Source organism: Natrix helvetica, assembly GCF_964273705.1.
Source record: "Natrix helvetica genome assembly, chromosome: 1".
NCBI lineage: Eukaryota > Metazoa > Chordata > Lepidosauria > Squamata > Natricidae > Natrix > Natrix helvetica.
Window position 1 is genome coordinate 321,883,125 of NC_138548.1, and position 19,322 is coordinate 321,902,446.

The following is a 19,322-nucleotide window of genomic DNA, read 5'->3' on the forward strand; positions in this document are numbered from 1 at the left end:
TTTGACTGTGAATGTGTCCCAAATACTATACACGGCCATAGATACACACGTACATTAGGGGACTCTGCAGAGTATAATTATTTGGGAATAAGGAAGAATTAACTCCTAAGATTTAAATACATTTCATACAAGGAATTTGTTACAGTTCAAAATCTGTTCTAGATCTATCTGGTCAACTAATGTTGGAATTAGACTGTGGTTGTTATAAGCTGCAATACATGAACTTCTGGGCAATCTGTTTTCCTACTGGTGGAAACTCTTGGCTCTTTTCGCTTTCCTGTTCCTGGCTCAAGCAGGCTATTTGTTCAAGGCTGTAGCTAAAAAAAAAATAACCCACATAAAGCAGTCTGGTGATTTGCATGCTGGCTGGTCCAGTGCCAAAGGGAAGAGAGAATCAAACAGAAGTCTTCAATTTCACCCTGCTCACTTTGGCTAAGCTACAGTGTGTAGGAGAAGAGACCTACAAACAGCCAAAGCAGCCTACATCAGCTGCAATGTAACTCCTGTAGCTTATGAATAGAATAGAATAGAATAGAATAGAATAGAATAGAATAGAATAGAATAGAATAGAATAGAATAGAATAGAATAGAATAGAATAGAATAGAATTCTTTATTGGCCAAGTGTGATTGGACACACAAGGAATTTGTCTTTGGTGCATATGCTCTCATGTACATTATCTGAATTATTTACAAATTACCTTCCCTTTCCCAGACGTTGCAGCATCTTGCAAATGCAGGTATAAATACTTAGGTAAAAAATAAGTTACAAAAGTGCCACTGCCTTTCTATGCAATATGTAGATGGCAGAAAAATCCATCCATCCATCCATCCATCCATCCATCCATCCATCCATCCATCCATCCTCAAGAGTCTCATCATAGTAATATGGTGAGGGAATTAGTGTACAAATGTATGCTAATTTTGTTTCTAAAAGAACTGCAGCATCTTAGTGTACTAGTTAAGTAATTTTTTTGCTTTGCTGTGTTGATCACAAAGAGGGAATATTGATCAGCTCATAAAATGACCTCAAGAAATTCCTTGTGTTTTCTTGTAAAGGCAAGTGTAACTTTTTAAATACTGTTTTGCAGGTTTGGGAGAATAAAATTGATGACGGCAAGGAAGTTCCATAAGGCAAGGAATCCTAGAAGCATTAAGATAGGTAATCAATGTTTAGCTGGCTACATCGCTACCCAGAAGAAAGGATTAAAATGAACTTTCCTGAAACCACAGAAAAAGAAAAAGGCATGTTATAAGAGAAATAACACTGATTAAACATGGTACACTAGTCAGTAAAAGAATACAGATCAGTATGACCACCTAAATTTTATAGCATTCAGCTCTGCAATTTTCAATCTGAAAGAGTTTTTAACATAAGTTAGTTGTAGAAATTATTAATAATTCTATCTCGGCATGTAAGAGCTTGCAATCCCTGCTGCATTAGTTTTTATGGCAACCATGGGAACCTGATAACTAGCCTTACTTACCAAACCAGCAAGAAATAGTCCTTGAAATAAAATCAGAAAGATCCCTATTTGTGGCCAGTTACAAAAAAAAAAAAAAAATTGATTTTACATAGCCGATCATACAAGTGATCAGCTCTGTAGACCATTCCATTTTTATCTTCAATTAATGTGGCAATGATACAACAGGGTGACACATAAGATCAGTTTGCCATGGCAAAAGTAGACACCAACTATACCCCTAGACGGCAGACAATACTAGATACATGCAGAATGGATTTCTTCTATCCTGCAGCAGCATGGTATGGCACACCCACTTTTTAAAGCCAATTGTTACAGCTATAAAATTAACTGCGCACATTAAACCCCTGTGTATCTTGCCTTTAGGAGAAACATCCATAATAGATTTTTCAAAAAAAAAAAAAACCCAACCCTCTGGAAGTAGTATTTCTGCACTATATCAATAAAGAGAAAAAGGTGTCGATAGTCTTAAGCGTTCTAACAAAATTATTTTTTCACTTGTACAACGCCCATTTGTTTACCATCACTTTTCTTTAGAAACATTTGAAGTCACTACTAGTACTGAATTCCATGAATGAAGTTTATGGACAATGGAAGGAGGGTGGGGCTGCAATTGATCCTCATAGAGGGTTGCACATTAGGGTGTGGTTGTGCTAGCATTGAGTGCTTGACAGCACTGTCCTGATGCCAATCTGATAACCCGAGAAACAGGGTGTGAAAGGATGATGTAACAGGACCTTGGCCATGATGGAGAGTAAGCAAGGATGAGGAGTTTGGGAGAATTAAGAGCAGATAAGAATAAGATTGTAGTAGTAGTAGTAGTAGTAGTAGTAGTAGTAGTAGTAGTAGTAGTAGTGGGCAATGGGAGATATTGTGGGAATCGGGATAGACTGCTCACAGGGAACAGAAAACCTATGTCTCTTATAGGTCCCATGTTCCAGTCACCTGCCTCTATCTCCAGTTCCGGGTTGTCAAATTTTGAGCAGCTCTGTACTCCAGCTTGTACTTTTTGAATACCATGTTGGCCTGTAATAAAGTTAATTTCATCTGGGATCTAATCCTAACTGTATGAGCTGACTTGGCATGTGTTACTGAGACCAGGCAAAGCATGACAAGGCGTGTCCTTTTTTCAAATGGTACTCAGAGGGTTTCTGGTTTGGCACCAGCCATTACATACCAGCTAGAGTGCAGATGGAGTTGCTATTGTTTTCTGAGAGACTCTGAAGTTTCATTCAGCTTGAGAATTTGGTATTTTGGTATTTTTCAATACCCTTGACAGCCAAGACAAGTCAAGTGCAGTTATTGGTGATGTGGTTCCTGAGATAACCAACAAAGCCTATTTTTACTGATATGTGGACACACAGCTTCTTTCCATGGAATGCAAACCTTGTTGAACATGGAGTAGATATTTTAAAAAGCATTTCGTTCCATAAAAAGTTCTGGTAATAATTGATCGCTTGGCATTTTCACATGTTCTTAGAAACACAGGCAATTCTTCTCTTTAAAAAATCCTGCTAGATTGCTGTGTGAATGGTTATTAAATTATATTTTAAAAACCATGCTGTTTTCTGTATCAAAAGTTCCTTAATATGTGCTATCACATGTTTACATAACTTTTGTCATTTGTATGCTATTACAAACATAACATTCAATTATTTTACAGGCAAATGCTTTCTGACTTAAATACAAAATTACATTCCAAAAACTTTCTAGCCCTGTGAGAACAAGATAAGGTGACAAGCTTTCCTAACCCATTAATCTACTGTCAGACGATTTACTCACAACATTTTTTAAAAGAAGCTATTATTTAGGGGATACTCAGAAGTAGGACACAGACTTAAAAGAATTCAAAGCAGAATGGATTACATAACAAGAGATTTTAAGGGGATTTATCTTCAAAACCCATTTAATACATGCTGCATAATACATCTTCCAAGGGCAACCACATGTATTTTATTACAAATGGAGGCAAACATTCAGCTGGAATAGTCATCCAGATAGACTTCTGATGAGGCAGAAGGCATGAGAAAAATGAAACACATGCTCCTGGCCCATCAGGGCTTTAAGTTAATCAGGAAACTGAATTCAGGATTAAATGAGCATTTGGCAAAACAAAGGCATTCTGCCTCTAAAAGGGTTTTTAAAAAAAATCTTTAAAGTTAAATCCTTAAACGGACGTACGGAAATATAAACAAACAAGAAAGATATCCCATTTGCTGTTAAAGAGAAGTCTAAAAGAAAAACTAGAAGTTTTCAAGAATAGCATCTGGGATCTATACACAATTAAATGCTACTCAATATTTGAAGTTGGTCTGACAGCCAAATGAGAATTCTATATTATCCATCCAACAGATGGCCGAGGTGGTAGAAGGGAAGATAGTTTGGGTGGCAATTTGGTGACTTGTAAATCTGAGATGCTGATTTAACCCAGAATCACCTGCTTTAATATAATGTAATTATCACTTTAGATGGATAGGGAATGATAGGCTGGAGGTGCTCGTAAGTATTTTGGGGGAAGGCACAGAAGAATGGGATTTTGATTGTGATGTGCAAGAAAAGATATTGTAGGATCCAATCTGGATCAGTCAACGGGACCAGGGATTTTGTCTTCCAAGCTTTTTGACTCATGCTGGAGCCCATCTTCAGAGAACTTCACTGCTAGAAGACAAAAGACTTCTTGGTCCCGGTGACTGTCCCAGATTGGATCCTACATTATCCTGGGATAATGGGACAGGGCGGGGGAGCACAGAAGAATGGGACATGATTCATAAGAAAATATATGACAGAAGGCTGAGAGTAAGCTCACTCAGAAAATGTGATTTAGGAACATTCAACTAACTCGCCTTTTCCAAGGGATTTTTACACTGGGATCCACAATTTTAGATCTTTGGAACCTAAGGACTTTGGCTGCTGCTATTAAATGCCAAGTCTGCTCATAATAAAATATAACAAAATTATTTGTATTCCCAATTAGATTGCACATGAGAGACAAGACTTGGATTAAGTTGTGAAAAACTTGATGGCATAGAAGGAGGTGTTTCCATCTTCAAATTCTGGCCACCTAGTAGTGCTGGAACACTTCTACCAGGCTTCCTTCTTTCTGCAAGAGTTCTGGAGTGGATTACAGTGAATTCACAACCTCTGTGCAAACTTTGGGCCTGATCCAACATATTGAGGGCCCAAAGAATATGGGTGGCCACACACTGAGTTTCCAAAAATATCAGACATTGACAAGACATTATTTTGTAACAATTTTGTTAAAACAAATTATAATTGTTCAGAAGAACATTTTTCCATGGGTAAAAAAAACAAAGAGGTACACATCAGTGCTCATTACAAATATTTTAAAATCTTCATAGAATGTGAATTCAGATTTTCTGGCATTAGAAGAATTAAAAGAAGTATGAACAAGCCATATTTCACACACAACATGGCAAAACTCACCTTTATCATTTCTGCTACATAACTCTCAGGCCCTGTATATTCCGTAGAGTCTTTTACTTTTACCAACACAATGAAGAATAAATAATGCCACATGTTATGCTCCTCTTTAATATGTTCCTCGAAAGTCACTGTCTTGTTATCAAACTTGTCTCTTTCCAAACCTAAAGAGGAAAATGAAACATGACTGCTGAACACAATTGGAGGAAGAATATTCGACTACATGTACCATATGTTTTTATATAGCATATTGACTGCTTAATTGGATTCCACTGAAGTTTTTTTTAAAGGCAACCCCAGTAATATAAAACAGCTTTTTTTAACAGCACTACATGATTTTACTGTATTTTATGACTACCTATAGATTGCAGCAAGGGACACGGTAGCTCAGTGGTTAAGATGCTGAGCTTGTTGATAAGAAGGTCGGCAGTTCAGTGGCTCAAATCCCTAGCGCCACATAATGGAGTGAGCTCCCATTACTTGTCCTAGCTTGTAACAACCTGCCTGTTCGAAAGCATGTAAAAATGCAAGTAGAAAAATAGGGGTCACTTTAGTGGGAAAGTAACAGTGCTCCATGCGCCTTTGGCATTGAATCATGCCGGCCACATGACCACGGAGATGTCTTCAGACAGCGCTGGCTTTTCGGCTTAGAAACGGAGATGAGCACCACCCCCTAGAGCCGGAAACGACTACCACGCATGTGCGGGAGAACTTTTAACTTTATAGATTGTAGACATTTTTTTCTGGTAATGATAAGGTTCAAATGAACATTGCTTGGCCCTTAAATATTTTCAAACATTAAGAATATACTACATTTCATTTGTTTGTTTGTTCAATTTCTATGGCTGCCAATCTCAGTCAATTACTTTCTGGGTGGTTCATAGTTCATAAAACTTCATTTTCATGGGCTACATACAATTATATAGAAAATGAAGACTTACAATATGTAAAGAAAACACAGACTTTCAGCAATAGCTGAGAACTGATTATTTCTGTTTTGGTATTTATAAGTGTGTGAAGTTTAGGAACAAGCAAACATAAGAAGAACCCTGGATCAGATAATAAGTGTATCTATTGTAGCCTCTCTTTTTTTACACACTAGCCAATAAGATGCATTTGGGAAGCCCACAAGTCAGCAGGAGCTAGATGGTGATAGTAACTTTTCAAAATTACCTTCAGGTTTTAACACAATGAGAGAAGGAGAAAAGCATTTTTCTCCAAGTTACATTTTAGGTATTTTATTTTTAAAAAGTGTTATCTTTCCCTATTTTTATTTGAAGCTAAACAGCTCCGATGCCCCAGTTCTTCCTCATAGGTTTAGGGTTGGAAAGAGGTTAATGATAGATTTGCTCTTTAACTTTTTGGTTCTATAATATCCACAGAATTCCACATCCCATGTTGTATTTGTACAAGGCAGTGTTACATCGGCAGTTCTGTTTTTGAGTTCCTTCCTAACTTTTTGACGCATGGAATCTGCCTTTTTTTTACAGCAGCTAATCTCTGGCTTCACATTTTCGTTATGTTCTCCACCATAATTCTTTCCTGTTCAGTCAGGTCAGATCTAAAGTATAGGTATAGTCTGAGTTGTTTCGGCCCTAACTACAATTCTTCTTTGTAATTTATAAAACACTAGCTGATAACCTGGTATTGGCCAGGTATTTATTTATCCTAATCCTGTATTAGACAGGAAAAGTCTTGATTTCGGCGACAATTAAATTAGTTACAAATGTTTTCCCTGTGCCCCCAGAAGCCACACATTTGTCCTCAAAAATAATCAAAGCCTAGTTGAAAATGTCCGGACCAAACGTTATTTCTAATGTTGGATTTTCCCCCTTACCAGTGGGAGCCCCCTTGTGGAGTACTGTGAAGCCATTATCATGGCAACTCCACTGCACTGTACAGTAGAACCATTTTAAGGCATAACAGGCTATATCTTGACAGAACACACACCCTGAGGTGTGTTAGGGGTGTCTTACCCCCACAGTATTTGTTTCCCGACAGTCATTATCTGTGTACCAAGTTTGATTGAAATTGCTCAAGACATTCCAGAGTTATGCTGGAACACACACTCACACACTCATACACACACACACACACACAGAGCCATTTATATATAGATAAATTATCTCAGCACCAAATTTCCAGGGGAACTTTCCTTGTACATCTCTCTAAAGTTAGAATTGCCCATGCAACCCTGGCTAATCCATGAGAACACTAAGCCTTAACATTACATGCTCCCTAGAAATTTATTCTAAAAACATTCATAAAATGTTGATTCCACCACAAAAAATGTGTGCATTTCTTTTGAAGAATGGAGACATTCCTCTGTCTGCCTAGAACCGAACTCTTGCTGATTCTGATACTTACCACAAATAAAACATGTTGTTTTCAAAATTTCTTCTTTCTTCTGTTTCTCACTTCTTAAATCAGCAAAGGTATCAATAATGACTCCAAAAATCAGATTAAGGACAATAATGATCACCATGAAGAAGAAGAGGAGATCATATATCACTCTTGCAGCAAACAGAGGTTCCTAAAATGCAGATAGTTTTCCAATAGTAAGTGGAAAATATTAAAGAAAACAAAGCTACAAAGGGGCATATTGCTTGATGAGTGAACATTATAGATGCCTTTGTTTGATACAATGAATTGCTGATGACATACCTCTGGAGAATAAATAATCAGGATCAATGCCAATCTGACTAATCTTTTAAGTCATCTGTTTAAACCACATATCTACAAAGGATTCATTTGGGATTTCCTGAAGCAATCCTTTCTTGTTTTAAAAAACATATATTTGCTTAACTAGGTATTTGTTATATTCCAACAGAATAACAGAGCACAACTTGGGACAGTTAAAATAGAGCTTAAAAATTTCATCTGTGCTATGTTATTGTAAAGAAATGTAATCCAAATTAGAGTTCCATATATTTTTTTTTGAAATGCAGGAGTACAGAATTAATGGCTAAAGCTAAAGTATCATGTTCACCTGTAAGTACACATATATTTTTCAATTCTCTAAATATATGAATAATTTATATTTAAGTAAATGAAGAACAGTTTTTTCAAAAACTAGATTAAATGTGTTGCTATCAAATATATTATATGGGCAGAGGTGGATTGCTCCCGGTTTTACTACCGGTTCACTTTGCTCGTTCTTGCTTCATTCACATGCATGCCAGATGTACACATGTGTTCTCTGCGCAGAACAATTTACAGTGAACTGTGCATACGCGCGCACTGTTAAACAACATGCTGGTGACTAGGGAATCTGTTCTGGGCGTGGCCAGCCTGGGTCACTGCCGGTTCTGTGACCCAGGCCTACATTTCACTACCGTTGGCCAAACCTGGACCAGCCCACCTCTGTATAGAATATTTAAAAAATAACTCATGTCTCAAAGATTTTGCCCCTGTAACGCTACTGATATTGTAATGGTGGACAATATTTAATTGTATTGAGAATTTTATAAGAGTCTTTGGCAGGAAATTATCCGGCCTAATTTTTAAAATCCAAACCAAGAAGAAATACTTCTGAGCATGCAAAAAATTATTTGCAGATAAAAATCCTAAAATTATAGCAGGACCACATATTTAATTGTGATGATAAAAAGCAAGGTTCTTAGTAACAAATTAATGAGTTGGGGTTTTATATAATATTTATTACATATTTTATTCGTAAAAATGTATCTACTACCAAGTTTAGATTATATTTCTAACTTTGGGGCCTTTTGAATGTAAATTAAATTGATTGATTGATATATAGATGCCACATATAGATTGGGCATTCTTTTCTAGCAAATTATTTCTAGTTTGTAGTTTTAATTTTCAATTTTTTGTTTCCTATTTTTATGTACAATACATACCATACTATGCCACATTATACTTGTGGATTATAAAATCCACAAGTAAAAGGACATGGGCATGTGATATAGTTTGGATTAGACCATTAAGCGTATTGAAGTACTGAATTTAGAAATATATGAAAAATGACTGGTGATATTATAGGTATCTTGGGTGGGGAAGAGAGCATATGCAATGAATCTTAGGTAGACTGAATTATGCAACAAGCATACAAAATAATGTATCAAAGATCAAGTTCCCAGATTTTGATATGAAAAACAGAATGAATTATATAATATACACAGAAAAGCTAGAGCAAGTAAAGGAACATGCTTGTTTTGGTAGAATATTTATAAAGATAGGGAAGTAAATAGATATATTTGAAGATGCACAAATGAGATAGTATGTTGTTCTGACCCTCCTCTCCATGCCTGTGAATAAACCAGAACACAGGCTTGGCTGTTTGCCACTGTTTAATTACTGAGATAACGAATCCTTTGGCGGAGGGCCCAGACAACTCACGTTCAATAGAGCAACCCAGATAATTCGAATGAAGCCACACAGATAGTCCAAACGAACAGACATGGCTAGAATACACAGATAGATTTTCTTAACTACTAATTTAAATGGTTGTTTCCTGCAAATGTCCCCTCCCAACGCGTCACCTATAATCTCTCTTGGGAGGGGCCAATCCACAACCATCTGTGTTTAATCATCTTCTGTGAGTCTGCCTACGGAGTTGCTGCTTCTGTTTCTCAGCCTTCTCAATCTAGCATCAGTGGCAAAATGCCTTTGATCCTCCCCACTGCTCCATGGCTTAGGCGCCTCCTGGTGGTCAACCAGCCTCTCTGGTCCCTGCTCTGAGTCTGAACCCTGCACAGGGTCCTCCACATCGTCCAAGGCACACTCATATGGTTCCTTGCTATCCGAGTCCATCAGCAGCTCAACCAGATCCTGCTGGACCACAGCAGTATGTTATCTATTGCAAGGAATAAATCTTGAAAGATATGAAAGTGGGTGTGCTTGAGAACATACTTTGGTTGTCTTTGTTAAATGGAAGTGAAAGTATATCAGAAGAAATATAGAGGTAACTCAATGCAGTTGAAATGTCATTGAAAAAGTGTATGAAGTAAAACAGGAAAAAATATCAAGAATGAAAAGCTTAAAATAAATATGGATTGCTTTTGAATAAGGACTGAATACAATGTGAACTACTAGTATAAAGGATATACAGTGAGGTAGTTTAGATGTTTAGAGAGGATGAATGAATTACAAAACAAATATAGGAAGGAACAATGAATGGGTCAAAAGGAAAGAAAAGCCTGAGAAAGTCAGATTGGATGAAAGGATAATATGCAATGGGTAGAAAATAATCAAGGAGACAACCAATCTAGAACTAAGGAGAAATTTTCTGGCAGTTAAAACAATTAATCCATGGAATGACCTGCTTCCAGAGATTTTGTGTGCTTCAACCCTGGAGATTTTTAAGAAGAGATTGGACAACCATTTGTCTGAAATGTTATAAGGTTTCCTGCTTGAGCAGAGAGTTGGACTAGAAGACCTCCAAGTACCTTCCAACTGTTATTCTGAGTTGATCAGATCCTCAGAAAGTGACAGGTAAGAACAAATTACAGTGTATTTTATGTACAGCATTATTTTGTAAATAATGTACGGTCATATAAGCAAGGTTTTCAAGGGTAGAAATATATGAAGAAATAATAATTACATTCAGCTATATTCCCTTCCATTTTTCTCTCTCATTTCATGCCTTTAATTTATTTGGTTTGATATTGCTTATCTCTTTTCGTTCTTGCATATAATATTGCTGTATATAATAGTCTAAACATGATGGGCACTTATGTATATACCAGATACCACAATTCTATTCTTAGTGCTCAAACTCCTGATTTCTTAAGACAATCTAAAGCGCAGATGAGTGAGAGACTTAAATTTTAAGAAAATGGATATTAATAAACCAGAGAAATGGTAAATGAAATCCAATAACAGGAGGAACTAATAGGAACTAGAGCTGAAGATGAGCGGGGGGGCCCTAGAAAAGAAGATACTAATATCACCATTTCAGTAAGGAATAAAATGGAAGACAGCAGAAGGCAATATGACCGCAGAAAAGCTTAGCAAATTCTGAAATACAGAAAAGGACAAATACCGGTGCTACAAAGAAGAAGTCGTCAAGTTAGAACAGGGGTCAGCAACCTGCGGCTCTGGAGCCGCATGTGGCTCTTTCATCCCTCTGCTGGGACTCCCTGTCATTGGTTGGTGCCATAATTGATAGGATAGGTTAGGACAGGTTGAGAAAGGATGCCGCGCTAGGAGGGGACTCCATGGTGGAGGAACCACACTTTCGGTCAGCAGAGGAAAAAGAACGCCACACTAGGAGGAGACTCTATGATGGGGGAACTGGACTTCCGGTTGGCTCCAGAGTTGAATGGGGAGCATCTGTTTAGGACCTTTGTGGCTCTTTGAGTGTTTAAGGTTGCCGACCCCTGAGTTAGAGGACAAACAGCTAAGAATTGTAGTAAGGATGTGAAACTCAGGTGAAGCTTGGCAAAAAAATTCTAAGAACAACAAAAAATGTTTATTTGGGTACAATTAAAATAAAAGATAGAAGAATCAATTTAATCATCATTAAATTGTGATGAGAGAAAAAGTAAGATTCATGAAGCAGTACTAAAGGAAAAGAATGAAAGGGCAGGATTGAAATGTCAAACTGACAGAAATATAAGTCAGGGACTCTTACCTATTCATGGTAAAAAATATGTTTACGGGTAGTGAAAAAAAAAGGACTTTTGGGAAAGTTCTTGGCCTGTTAATATGATGTTATTACTGAACATTAGTAGATTCTTTTTTAGAGTAACTAGAACTATTTTTAAAACATCAATTTGAGCATTCCTTACTAGCACAATATTTACACATTTAGCTGGCACGAGAGCATACTCATATTTTGCACAATATTAACACTCTGTAAAATATCATTTCAGTCTTTATTTTTATCATTATTTACGGTTCGTCAATTCCTCATTGCTATCACATGCATGTACTACTCCTTTCACGTGTAATGTTAATTTACCTCCTTGGATGGTTTCCTGAGGACATCTCCTACTCCGCCCCCGCTTCTCAGCCCATGACTAAGCACAGTAACAATACACATCAGCAACGTCTCACATGTATGTTCTTTATCCTCTTCAGATTCTTCAGAAAGTAGCTCTATTAAATAAAAGGAGTTTGGGATACGACCATGAGACAGTGGGAACCTGAAGATCACTTTCATATTTTGTACAAGCATATTAAAGCTTAAGAGAAAGAAGGACTTGGGGGAACATGGTAGCAGTGTTCCAATATCTCAGGGGTTGCTACAAAGAAGAGGGAGTCAAACTATTCTCCAAGGCACCTGAGGGTAGAACAAGAAGCAATGGGTGGAAACTAATCAAGGAGAGAAGCAACTTAGAACTGAGGAGAAATTTCCTGACAGTTAGAACAATTAATCAGTGGAACAGCTTGCCTCCAGAAGTTCTGAATGCCCCAAAACTGGAAATCTTTAAGAAGATGTTGGATAGCCACCTGTCTGAAACGGTATAGGGTTTGCTGCCTAGGCAGGGGGTTGGACTAGAAGACCTCCAAGGTCCCTTCCAACTCTACTATTGTATTGTATTATTAAAGCCAAATAAGGACCATTCATTGCATCTCTTCCTCTCTCCTATAGTTCAAGAACCTATCTGCAGAACTCTGTGATTCCATGGGTTATTCAGAATTGTTATGTGAAATTTTTAAAAATTGGAAACTTGTCTTAATCTCATCCTACAAGCCGACTCATTACATCTGGAATGTCTGTACAAGAAACAATGTAAGCACATTTTCAATGCAAGCACATGAAGAAGCATTAGACTATCTCTAATTTCAATTCAGAAACAAGCATGTCATTAATGTTTTGGAACAATTCTGTAGCCTTATCAATAGCCCCCAATTCCAACCAAATTAATTTACATATACATAATTTCTCTAATGAAAACTTTGAACACCTTTCTAGTGCACACTTTCATTTGTTTTTGTCTACTGAAAACTTTGAATATCTTTCTAATGCATATTTTTAGGTTCACGAAATGACCTGGACTGTAATAATGAACAACTGAACTTTTCCCCCCTAAGCACTTTCTGGCTGCCGTATTCCCCAATGCCCACTCTTGGTTCTTCCTTATCACTTTATGACAAACTCTGGACCCCACCTAAGTCTACCCATTGTGAGATAGGAAGAGGCAATAGCATCTTGTATAAGTCTTCCTGAATTCAGAAACACACACAACTGCTAACAATTTTCCAGCAAAAATAGTCAGCAAAGTTTTACGAAATGATAGTGATGTCCCGGTGTTTGGAAGCCGTCGGGGTCTGGATGGGGGACAACAGACTCAAACTCAACCCCTCCAAGACTGAGTGGCTGTGGCTACCGGCACCTCGGTTCAGTCAGCTAATTCCAACGCTGACCATAGGGGGCGAGCAGTTGCCCCCTGTGGAACGGGCGCGCAATTTGGGCATCCTCCTAGATGCCTGGCTGTCAATGGACGATCATGTGGCAGCCGTGGCAAGGGGGGCGTTCCACCAGGTTCGCCTGGTGCGCCAATTGCGCCCCCTCCTGGACCGGGATGCCCTACGCACGGTCACTCATGCACTGGTGACGTCTCGCCTGGACTACTGTAACGCTCTCTACATGGGGCTTCCCTTGGGACGCGCCCGAAGACTGCAGCTAGTCCAGAACGCAGCTGCGCGGGCGGTCATGGGGAGTACCAGGTACTCCCATGTGACACCGCTCCTGCGTGAGCTGCACTGGCTGCCTGTGGTCTTTCGGGTGCGTTTCAAGGTTTTGACCACCATCTTTAAAGCGCTCCATGGCATAGGGCCCAGTTACCTGCGGGATCGCATCCTCCCACATACATCCCAGCGGCCAATTCACTCTCACAGAGAGGGGCTTCTCCTGGTGCCGTCTGCTAGGCAATGCCAGCGGGCAACGCCAAGGAGTAGGGCCTTCTCTGTGATGGGCCCAACCCTCTGGAATGACCTCCCCCCCGACATCAGAACCACCACCGACTTCCGCTCCTTCCGGCAGAAACTAAAGACTCACCTGTTTCGACTGGCTGGCCTGGCATAATTTCAATGCCTATCTCCTGGCATTTATATTTTACTGGTTTTTAAGGGTATTATTCTAGTCTTAATTTTATTGGGTATTGGGATCTTAATGTCTGTTTATTTTAATTATTTATTAGCAATACAGTCCTGCACATCTTTTATCCTCCTCTTATGCATCTATCCATTTTATATTTATATATATATATTTTCCATGTAGTAATTTTAATTGTTTTAATTTTGTTCTTTGACATGGACTGTACACCGCCCCGAGTCCCTTTCGGGAGAGGGGGCGGTCTATAAGCGCTAATAAATTGAAATTGAATTGAATTACTCCATGCGCTTAACACTACATCAGGACAATAATTCTAGCTGAATAAAAATAATCAGTTATTGCCACTGATGGTAGCAGTAGAAATGGGGGAGAAGTAGAGATGGGGGAACTGAAAAATGTGGAGGGAAAAATTATGCGGGTGAGACCACACTAAAAGAGGCAGTAATGCAGAGATATACGTGAATAATTTTGTATTATTGTATGATGGAGATTGGATTATACCATTTGAGAAAGAATGAAATGTTTGTGAGTACCAAAGAAGCAATAATTTTTCCACCATTAATGCAGCATCCTAGCCCTCTTAAACGTAATAAAAAACAAACTTGTGGCCCCCACAGAGTGATTTTAATTGTGCATTCATTGTACATAGAAACTATTCCATTTGTTTTGACTGTAGTAAATGTTACACATTAACAAAAATGAACTAGTGGTCTCTTCAAATCACGTGAATTGGGCACTCTTGCTGTGAAGAAAACATTTCTAATGGTATAAAATATGTCCTATGTCTCATTTTCCAGGACAGAAATAATTTACGACTTACTGTATGAGTTCATATGTTACATTCCTAGCTTTTCAACACGACGAGAAATTTTACTGTCCCCCCCCTCCCTCACTGCTAAAAATAAGTAACAATAAAATGTGAGATATATGAGGAAAGGCTACATGGTTGATATACCTCTGCTCTAGGAAAACACTGTTGAGGGTAACTTGTAAATAATGTTGATTTGTTGCCTTTAACAAAAACAACAAATATTAGGGTAGTAACAATAGGGAACATAGTAATATGCGATCACTATTCTATTCTTTTTATGATTACGGCATAGCGTTCTTATGCTTCAGATCTCATACATACCACTATTATAGTGTTTGAGAGGGTTGATATATATATAGGAAGCCATAATGAATAAGCACCCAATTATATTAAAAGCATTCAGAAATAATTGCACTTTACAAGCTACTATGTGAAAAAAACAAATGAGATATACTTGCCCGTAGAAGGAATAACAGAAGAACAATTCTCACCATCCTTTATTTTGCACACATTAGAATATAAAAACTCTCTAGTCATTGGCTCTCCAATTTCATTATGCTGATCTACAACAAGTGGGTAAAATATGACATTTAAATAGTGCTTGAAGTTATTATGTAACTAGCACATCTATTTAACAAACATTGCTATTACTCATTATAATACTTACTAATTTTAAAATATGTACTATTTCTGTTGAAAAAGCACCAAGAATAGTTTAGTGCAATAGTTATATGACATAACATGCCAACACTGATTAAATTTATAGGGTTTAACATTAAGAAATTCTTAATAAATGATTGTGTAAAAAAGCAAAAGCTATATTGTTTATCTAATTCAGTGAACAGATAGTGTTTTTATGTATTTGTTACAAAAGCAAATTGTATGATGCTTTCATTTTCCACCCACCAAATATTCCAGAAAAACAATGTGGGAGGTAGGCTATCTTTGTTTGCTACCTATGATAACGTAAGGTGGCCAATGCTAATTCCCAATACATGTGCATTTTGTGACAAGTATATAGTCCCTTTGGGTTGGGTTTGAAAATAGCTAGAAGGCAGGTATTCCTATCTCCTACTCTCACCTCTCCATATTTGGCTGGGTGGTGGTGATGAAGTAGTGCTATACTTATATTTGCTTAAATAGACATATTGCCCCCTGGACAATCTTGTAGGATTCCAGATTTCATAAAGAGCTGCTTTCACATCCAAGTAAACATAAGTACAAATCATCTCAAGGACTTTCAAGCTGAACCCAGAGAAGTTGGAGAGAGCAAGGGATAGGGGTCAGTGCAGGCACTATATGTTGTACCCATTATACATGCATTCAGGTTTTGATTATTGTCACTTGTGCCCTTCATTATATGGATTCATATTAATTCATACATGGAAGATATTCCAGAAATTACATGCATAAACAGACGTTGCTTTTTGTGATATGGGGAGGGGCATATAAATGTAACTAATATCTTCTTGTAAAATGTGATATTTGGGAACAACATAATTTACAGGGGGGGGAGGACTTTTTCATTACATTTTTCACCATATATCATCCAAATCACATTATTTCAATATATACTGTGTATTGAATTAGACTGTACAGGCTACCTGTACATTTATTTTCAGTTATATTTCTTAATGTATACCTTTTTACACGTGCTCCTGATTTGCTTTGCAATCTCATTAGTTAAGTTTTCCAGATACCAAGAACTCAATTTATAAGCATAATTAACCTAAAGTGCAACTGATTTTAGCAAGAAATTGCCTGTAGGCTGAAGAGGGATTAGCATTCACAAGATAAATCCCATTTTTTGTCATTTGTGATGTTTTTGTTTTTATTTTTATTTTGCCAAGAATTGAATACAAACCTGGCAGTAGTGTCTCATTAGGTGGCTTATCTACTTCCAAGATAAAGTCATCCTTGAAGAACAGGTATCCTACTATTGAGAACAGGTAAACCAAAATAAGAGCAAGGACAGCGGTCAAGATGATAGAACGTCCATTGCGAGTGACACTTTTAATGACATTCAGCAAGGTCTCTTCCCTGTACACCAAGTCAAAAAGCTGGAAAAGGACAAGTTCAAAATGTTTATTCAATGCATTAACAATCAATGAGGTAAAGGCCTATCATATACATTAACTTTACATAAACAATTGAACAACATGATCTTTAAATAAAATCCTCAGACTTTTTTTTTTTTTAGAAAAGACAGGTCAATCTTTTGTGACATTCTGACTAAAAGCCAAATAGAAGGCCACACCCTGGTAAGCAATTGCTTCAGAATACAAGACACAAATAATAGTCTTAAATTCCTGGAAGGCAGATCCTGGATGAATATTAGGAAAAGCTTCCTAACAGTAAGAGCAGGGTGACAGTGGAACCAATTATGTAGGGAAATGATGACCTTCCATTTGTTGGATATGATTAAACAAAACCTGGATAGGCATTTGGTGGAAATACTTTATTTTGAATTCCTGTACTGATGGCCTTAACAGCTCCTTCCACTCTCTGATTCTATGTAAACAAACATAGAGTCCTCAGCAACATTTTTACACAAATAAACTGGAAGAACAAATTTGGTTTGATGACAGCTATCAGCATTTTTTTATTTCTATTCTATAAACTTAGATGTTGTATGTTAAAAGCAAAAGAATAATGCACTGGTCATCTAGCTGTAACGTCTCTGGTGAATTTCTCTTCCTAAACCCTCTTCAAATTTTAATCTACTTTTTTCATCCTCATCTGGGTTTCTTCTTAAATTTTGAATATTCTTCAGGGGAGAAGGAATATTCAAATCAAACTGGAAAGATTTTCCTGAAGTCTTAAATACTTCCTTCCAGCTGATAAAGCAAAAAGTTAAACCTCTTCAGGTTAAGTGTATCTCTCCACAGTCTATGGGCAGTATTGTTTCGTTTTCTTGGCAACAGTATGGAAGTAATTTGCCACCGCCTTCTCCTGTAATGCTTTTGTGTGTTTACTCTGGATGTTTCTTTAAAAACATCTTGTCTTTATTATTTTTACAAATGACTCAAGGCAGAGAGTATACCTAATATTTCTTCCTCCTCCTATTTTCTTCACAACAACAACAATCCTGTGAGGTGAATCGGATTAAAAGAGAGTAACTAGCCCAAATTCACTCGCTGGCTTTCATACCTAAGGCAGGACTGAAATTCATAGTCTCCTGCAGAGATGGGCTTCACATAATTTAACAATCAGTTCATCTAGTGTAGAACCGAAAATGTGAGCCTTCCGCGCTCCCTTGATTGGAGTCTGCTTAGTATTCAAACCCTGATAAGATCAGCCAGATATAACCAGCTGCTGGACATGTGCCACTTTAAATCCACCAAATCACGGGAAACTCAAAATTTCCTAACGCAACTTTTTCAATAGCTAATGACTAGCTGTATTATGAACTAAGTATTATTTTCTCCAACTTGAAATGGAAAGAAAAATACAAAGATCTGGTGGATACAGAACAGGGAAATGTTTTTTTAACATTAATATACACACATAAATATTCTTTACCTCAAGAACTTAATCTTGCAGAAACTTGTATGTTAACTGCTATGAAGCTGTTAGCCAAATCTCAGGACAGATCAAAACTTTTCCCAGACAGTGTCTCTGCAGTTTGATCATTCTCACCATGGCTTCTTGCAAACAACTATATAATTATGTGTAGATTTCCTAGCTTAATGAGCATCTCTCTTGGACTTGATTTTACATGTGTTGTGGAAGGGGAAAGGGATAGCTAATTTCTGATCAGTTTTGTGTCATGGGTAAAACTGATTTCCCAGGAATCAGTAGGTTAACCAATAGCCTCATTGGCATCTACACAACACATTACAATTCAAGACATAACTCGAAAAAGAACAGATGCTTTCCCTCAAAACAATTGCTAATTAATTTGATGATCTGTAACCAAACTGAACTGACAGGCAGTTTAGTCATTACATGTATCCTTTTAAAATGTGTAATTTCTGCTTTTAATGAATTAGTTTCACTGACATCGATTTTATTTGGGTTTTGCCTTTTTTTTTCTCTATCACAGAAAGCAAAAGAGGCACTCAGGCTTTTAAAAAGTACCTTCAAAGCAGAAATGAGGATGTAAAGACCACTTTGGGAATCCTTTTTCCCTTTGGAAAGAAACACTCTATAGCGGTGCTGGCGAACCTATGGTACACGTGTCAGAGGTGGCACGCAAAGCCCTCTCTGTGGGCACATGGGGCCATTGCCGGCTGCTCTTCCAGGTTCCATTGCGCATATGCGCACCAGCCAGCTGCTCTCTTCCAGGTTCTGGTGCGCGCTCGCACATGCATTCCAGTTTCGGCACTTAGTGCCCGAAAAGGTTAACCATCACTGCTCTATAGCATTTTACAGTAAAATTTATCAAGTGGATTAGCAGATGCAGAATTGATTAAACATTTCTTTTACATTCCATCCACATCAAACAATTCTTTTAAACAAATTTAATCTGTATTGCAACAGATTAAAAAATATATAGTTTCTTAGGTTGTAGATCTAAAAGAATGTCTTTGATATAGAAATGAAGAGATGTCAATGTAT

General features: G+C 37.5%; 1 protein-coding gene across 1 annotated transcript in view; it reads right to left on the reverse strand.

Moving 5' to 3' along the window:
• Positions 1-19,322, reverse strand: part of ITPR1 (inositol 1,4,5-trisphosphate receptor type 1) — a 273,195-nt gene that overhangs the window by 13,275 nt on the left and 240,598 nt on the right. The window contains exons 52-56 of the mRNA XM_081969590.1: positions 16,627-16,822; positions 15,254-15,325; positions 11,852-11,988; positions 7,291-7,456; positions 4,927-5,087 (exon numbers count right to left, since the gene is read on the reverse strand). Of these exons, the coding sequence (XP_081825716.1) occupies positions 4,927-5,087; positions 7,291-7,456; positions 11,852-11,988; positions 15,254-15,325; positions 16,627-16,822 (732 nt within the window). The remainder of the gene's footprint in view (positions 1-4,926; positions 5,088-7,290; positions 7,457-11,851; positions 11,989-15,253; positions 15,326-16,626; positions 16,823-19,322) is intronic.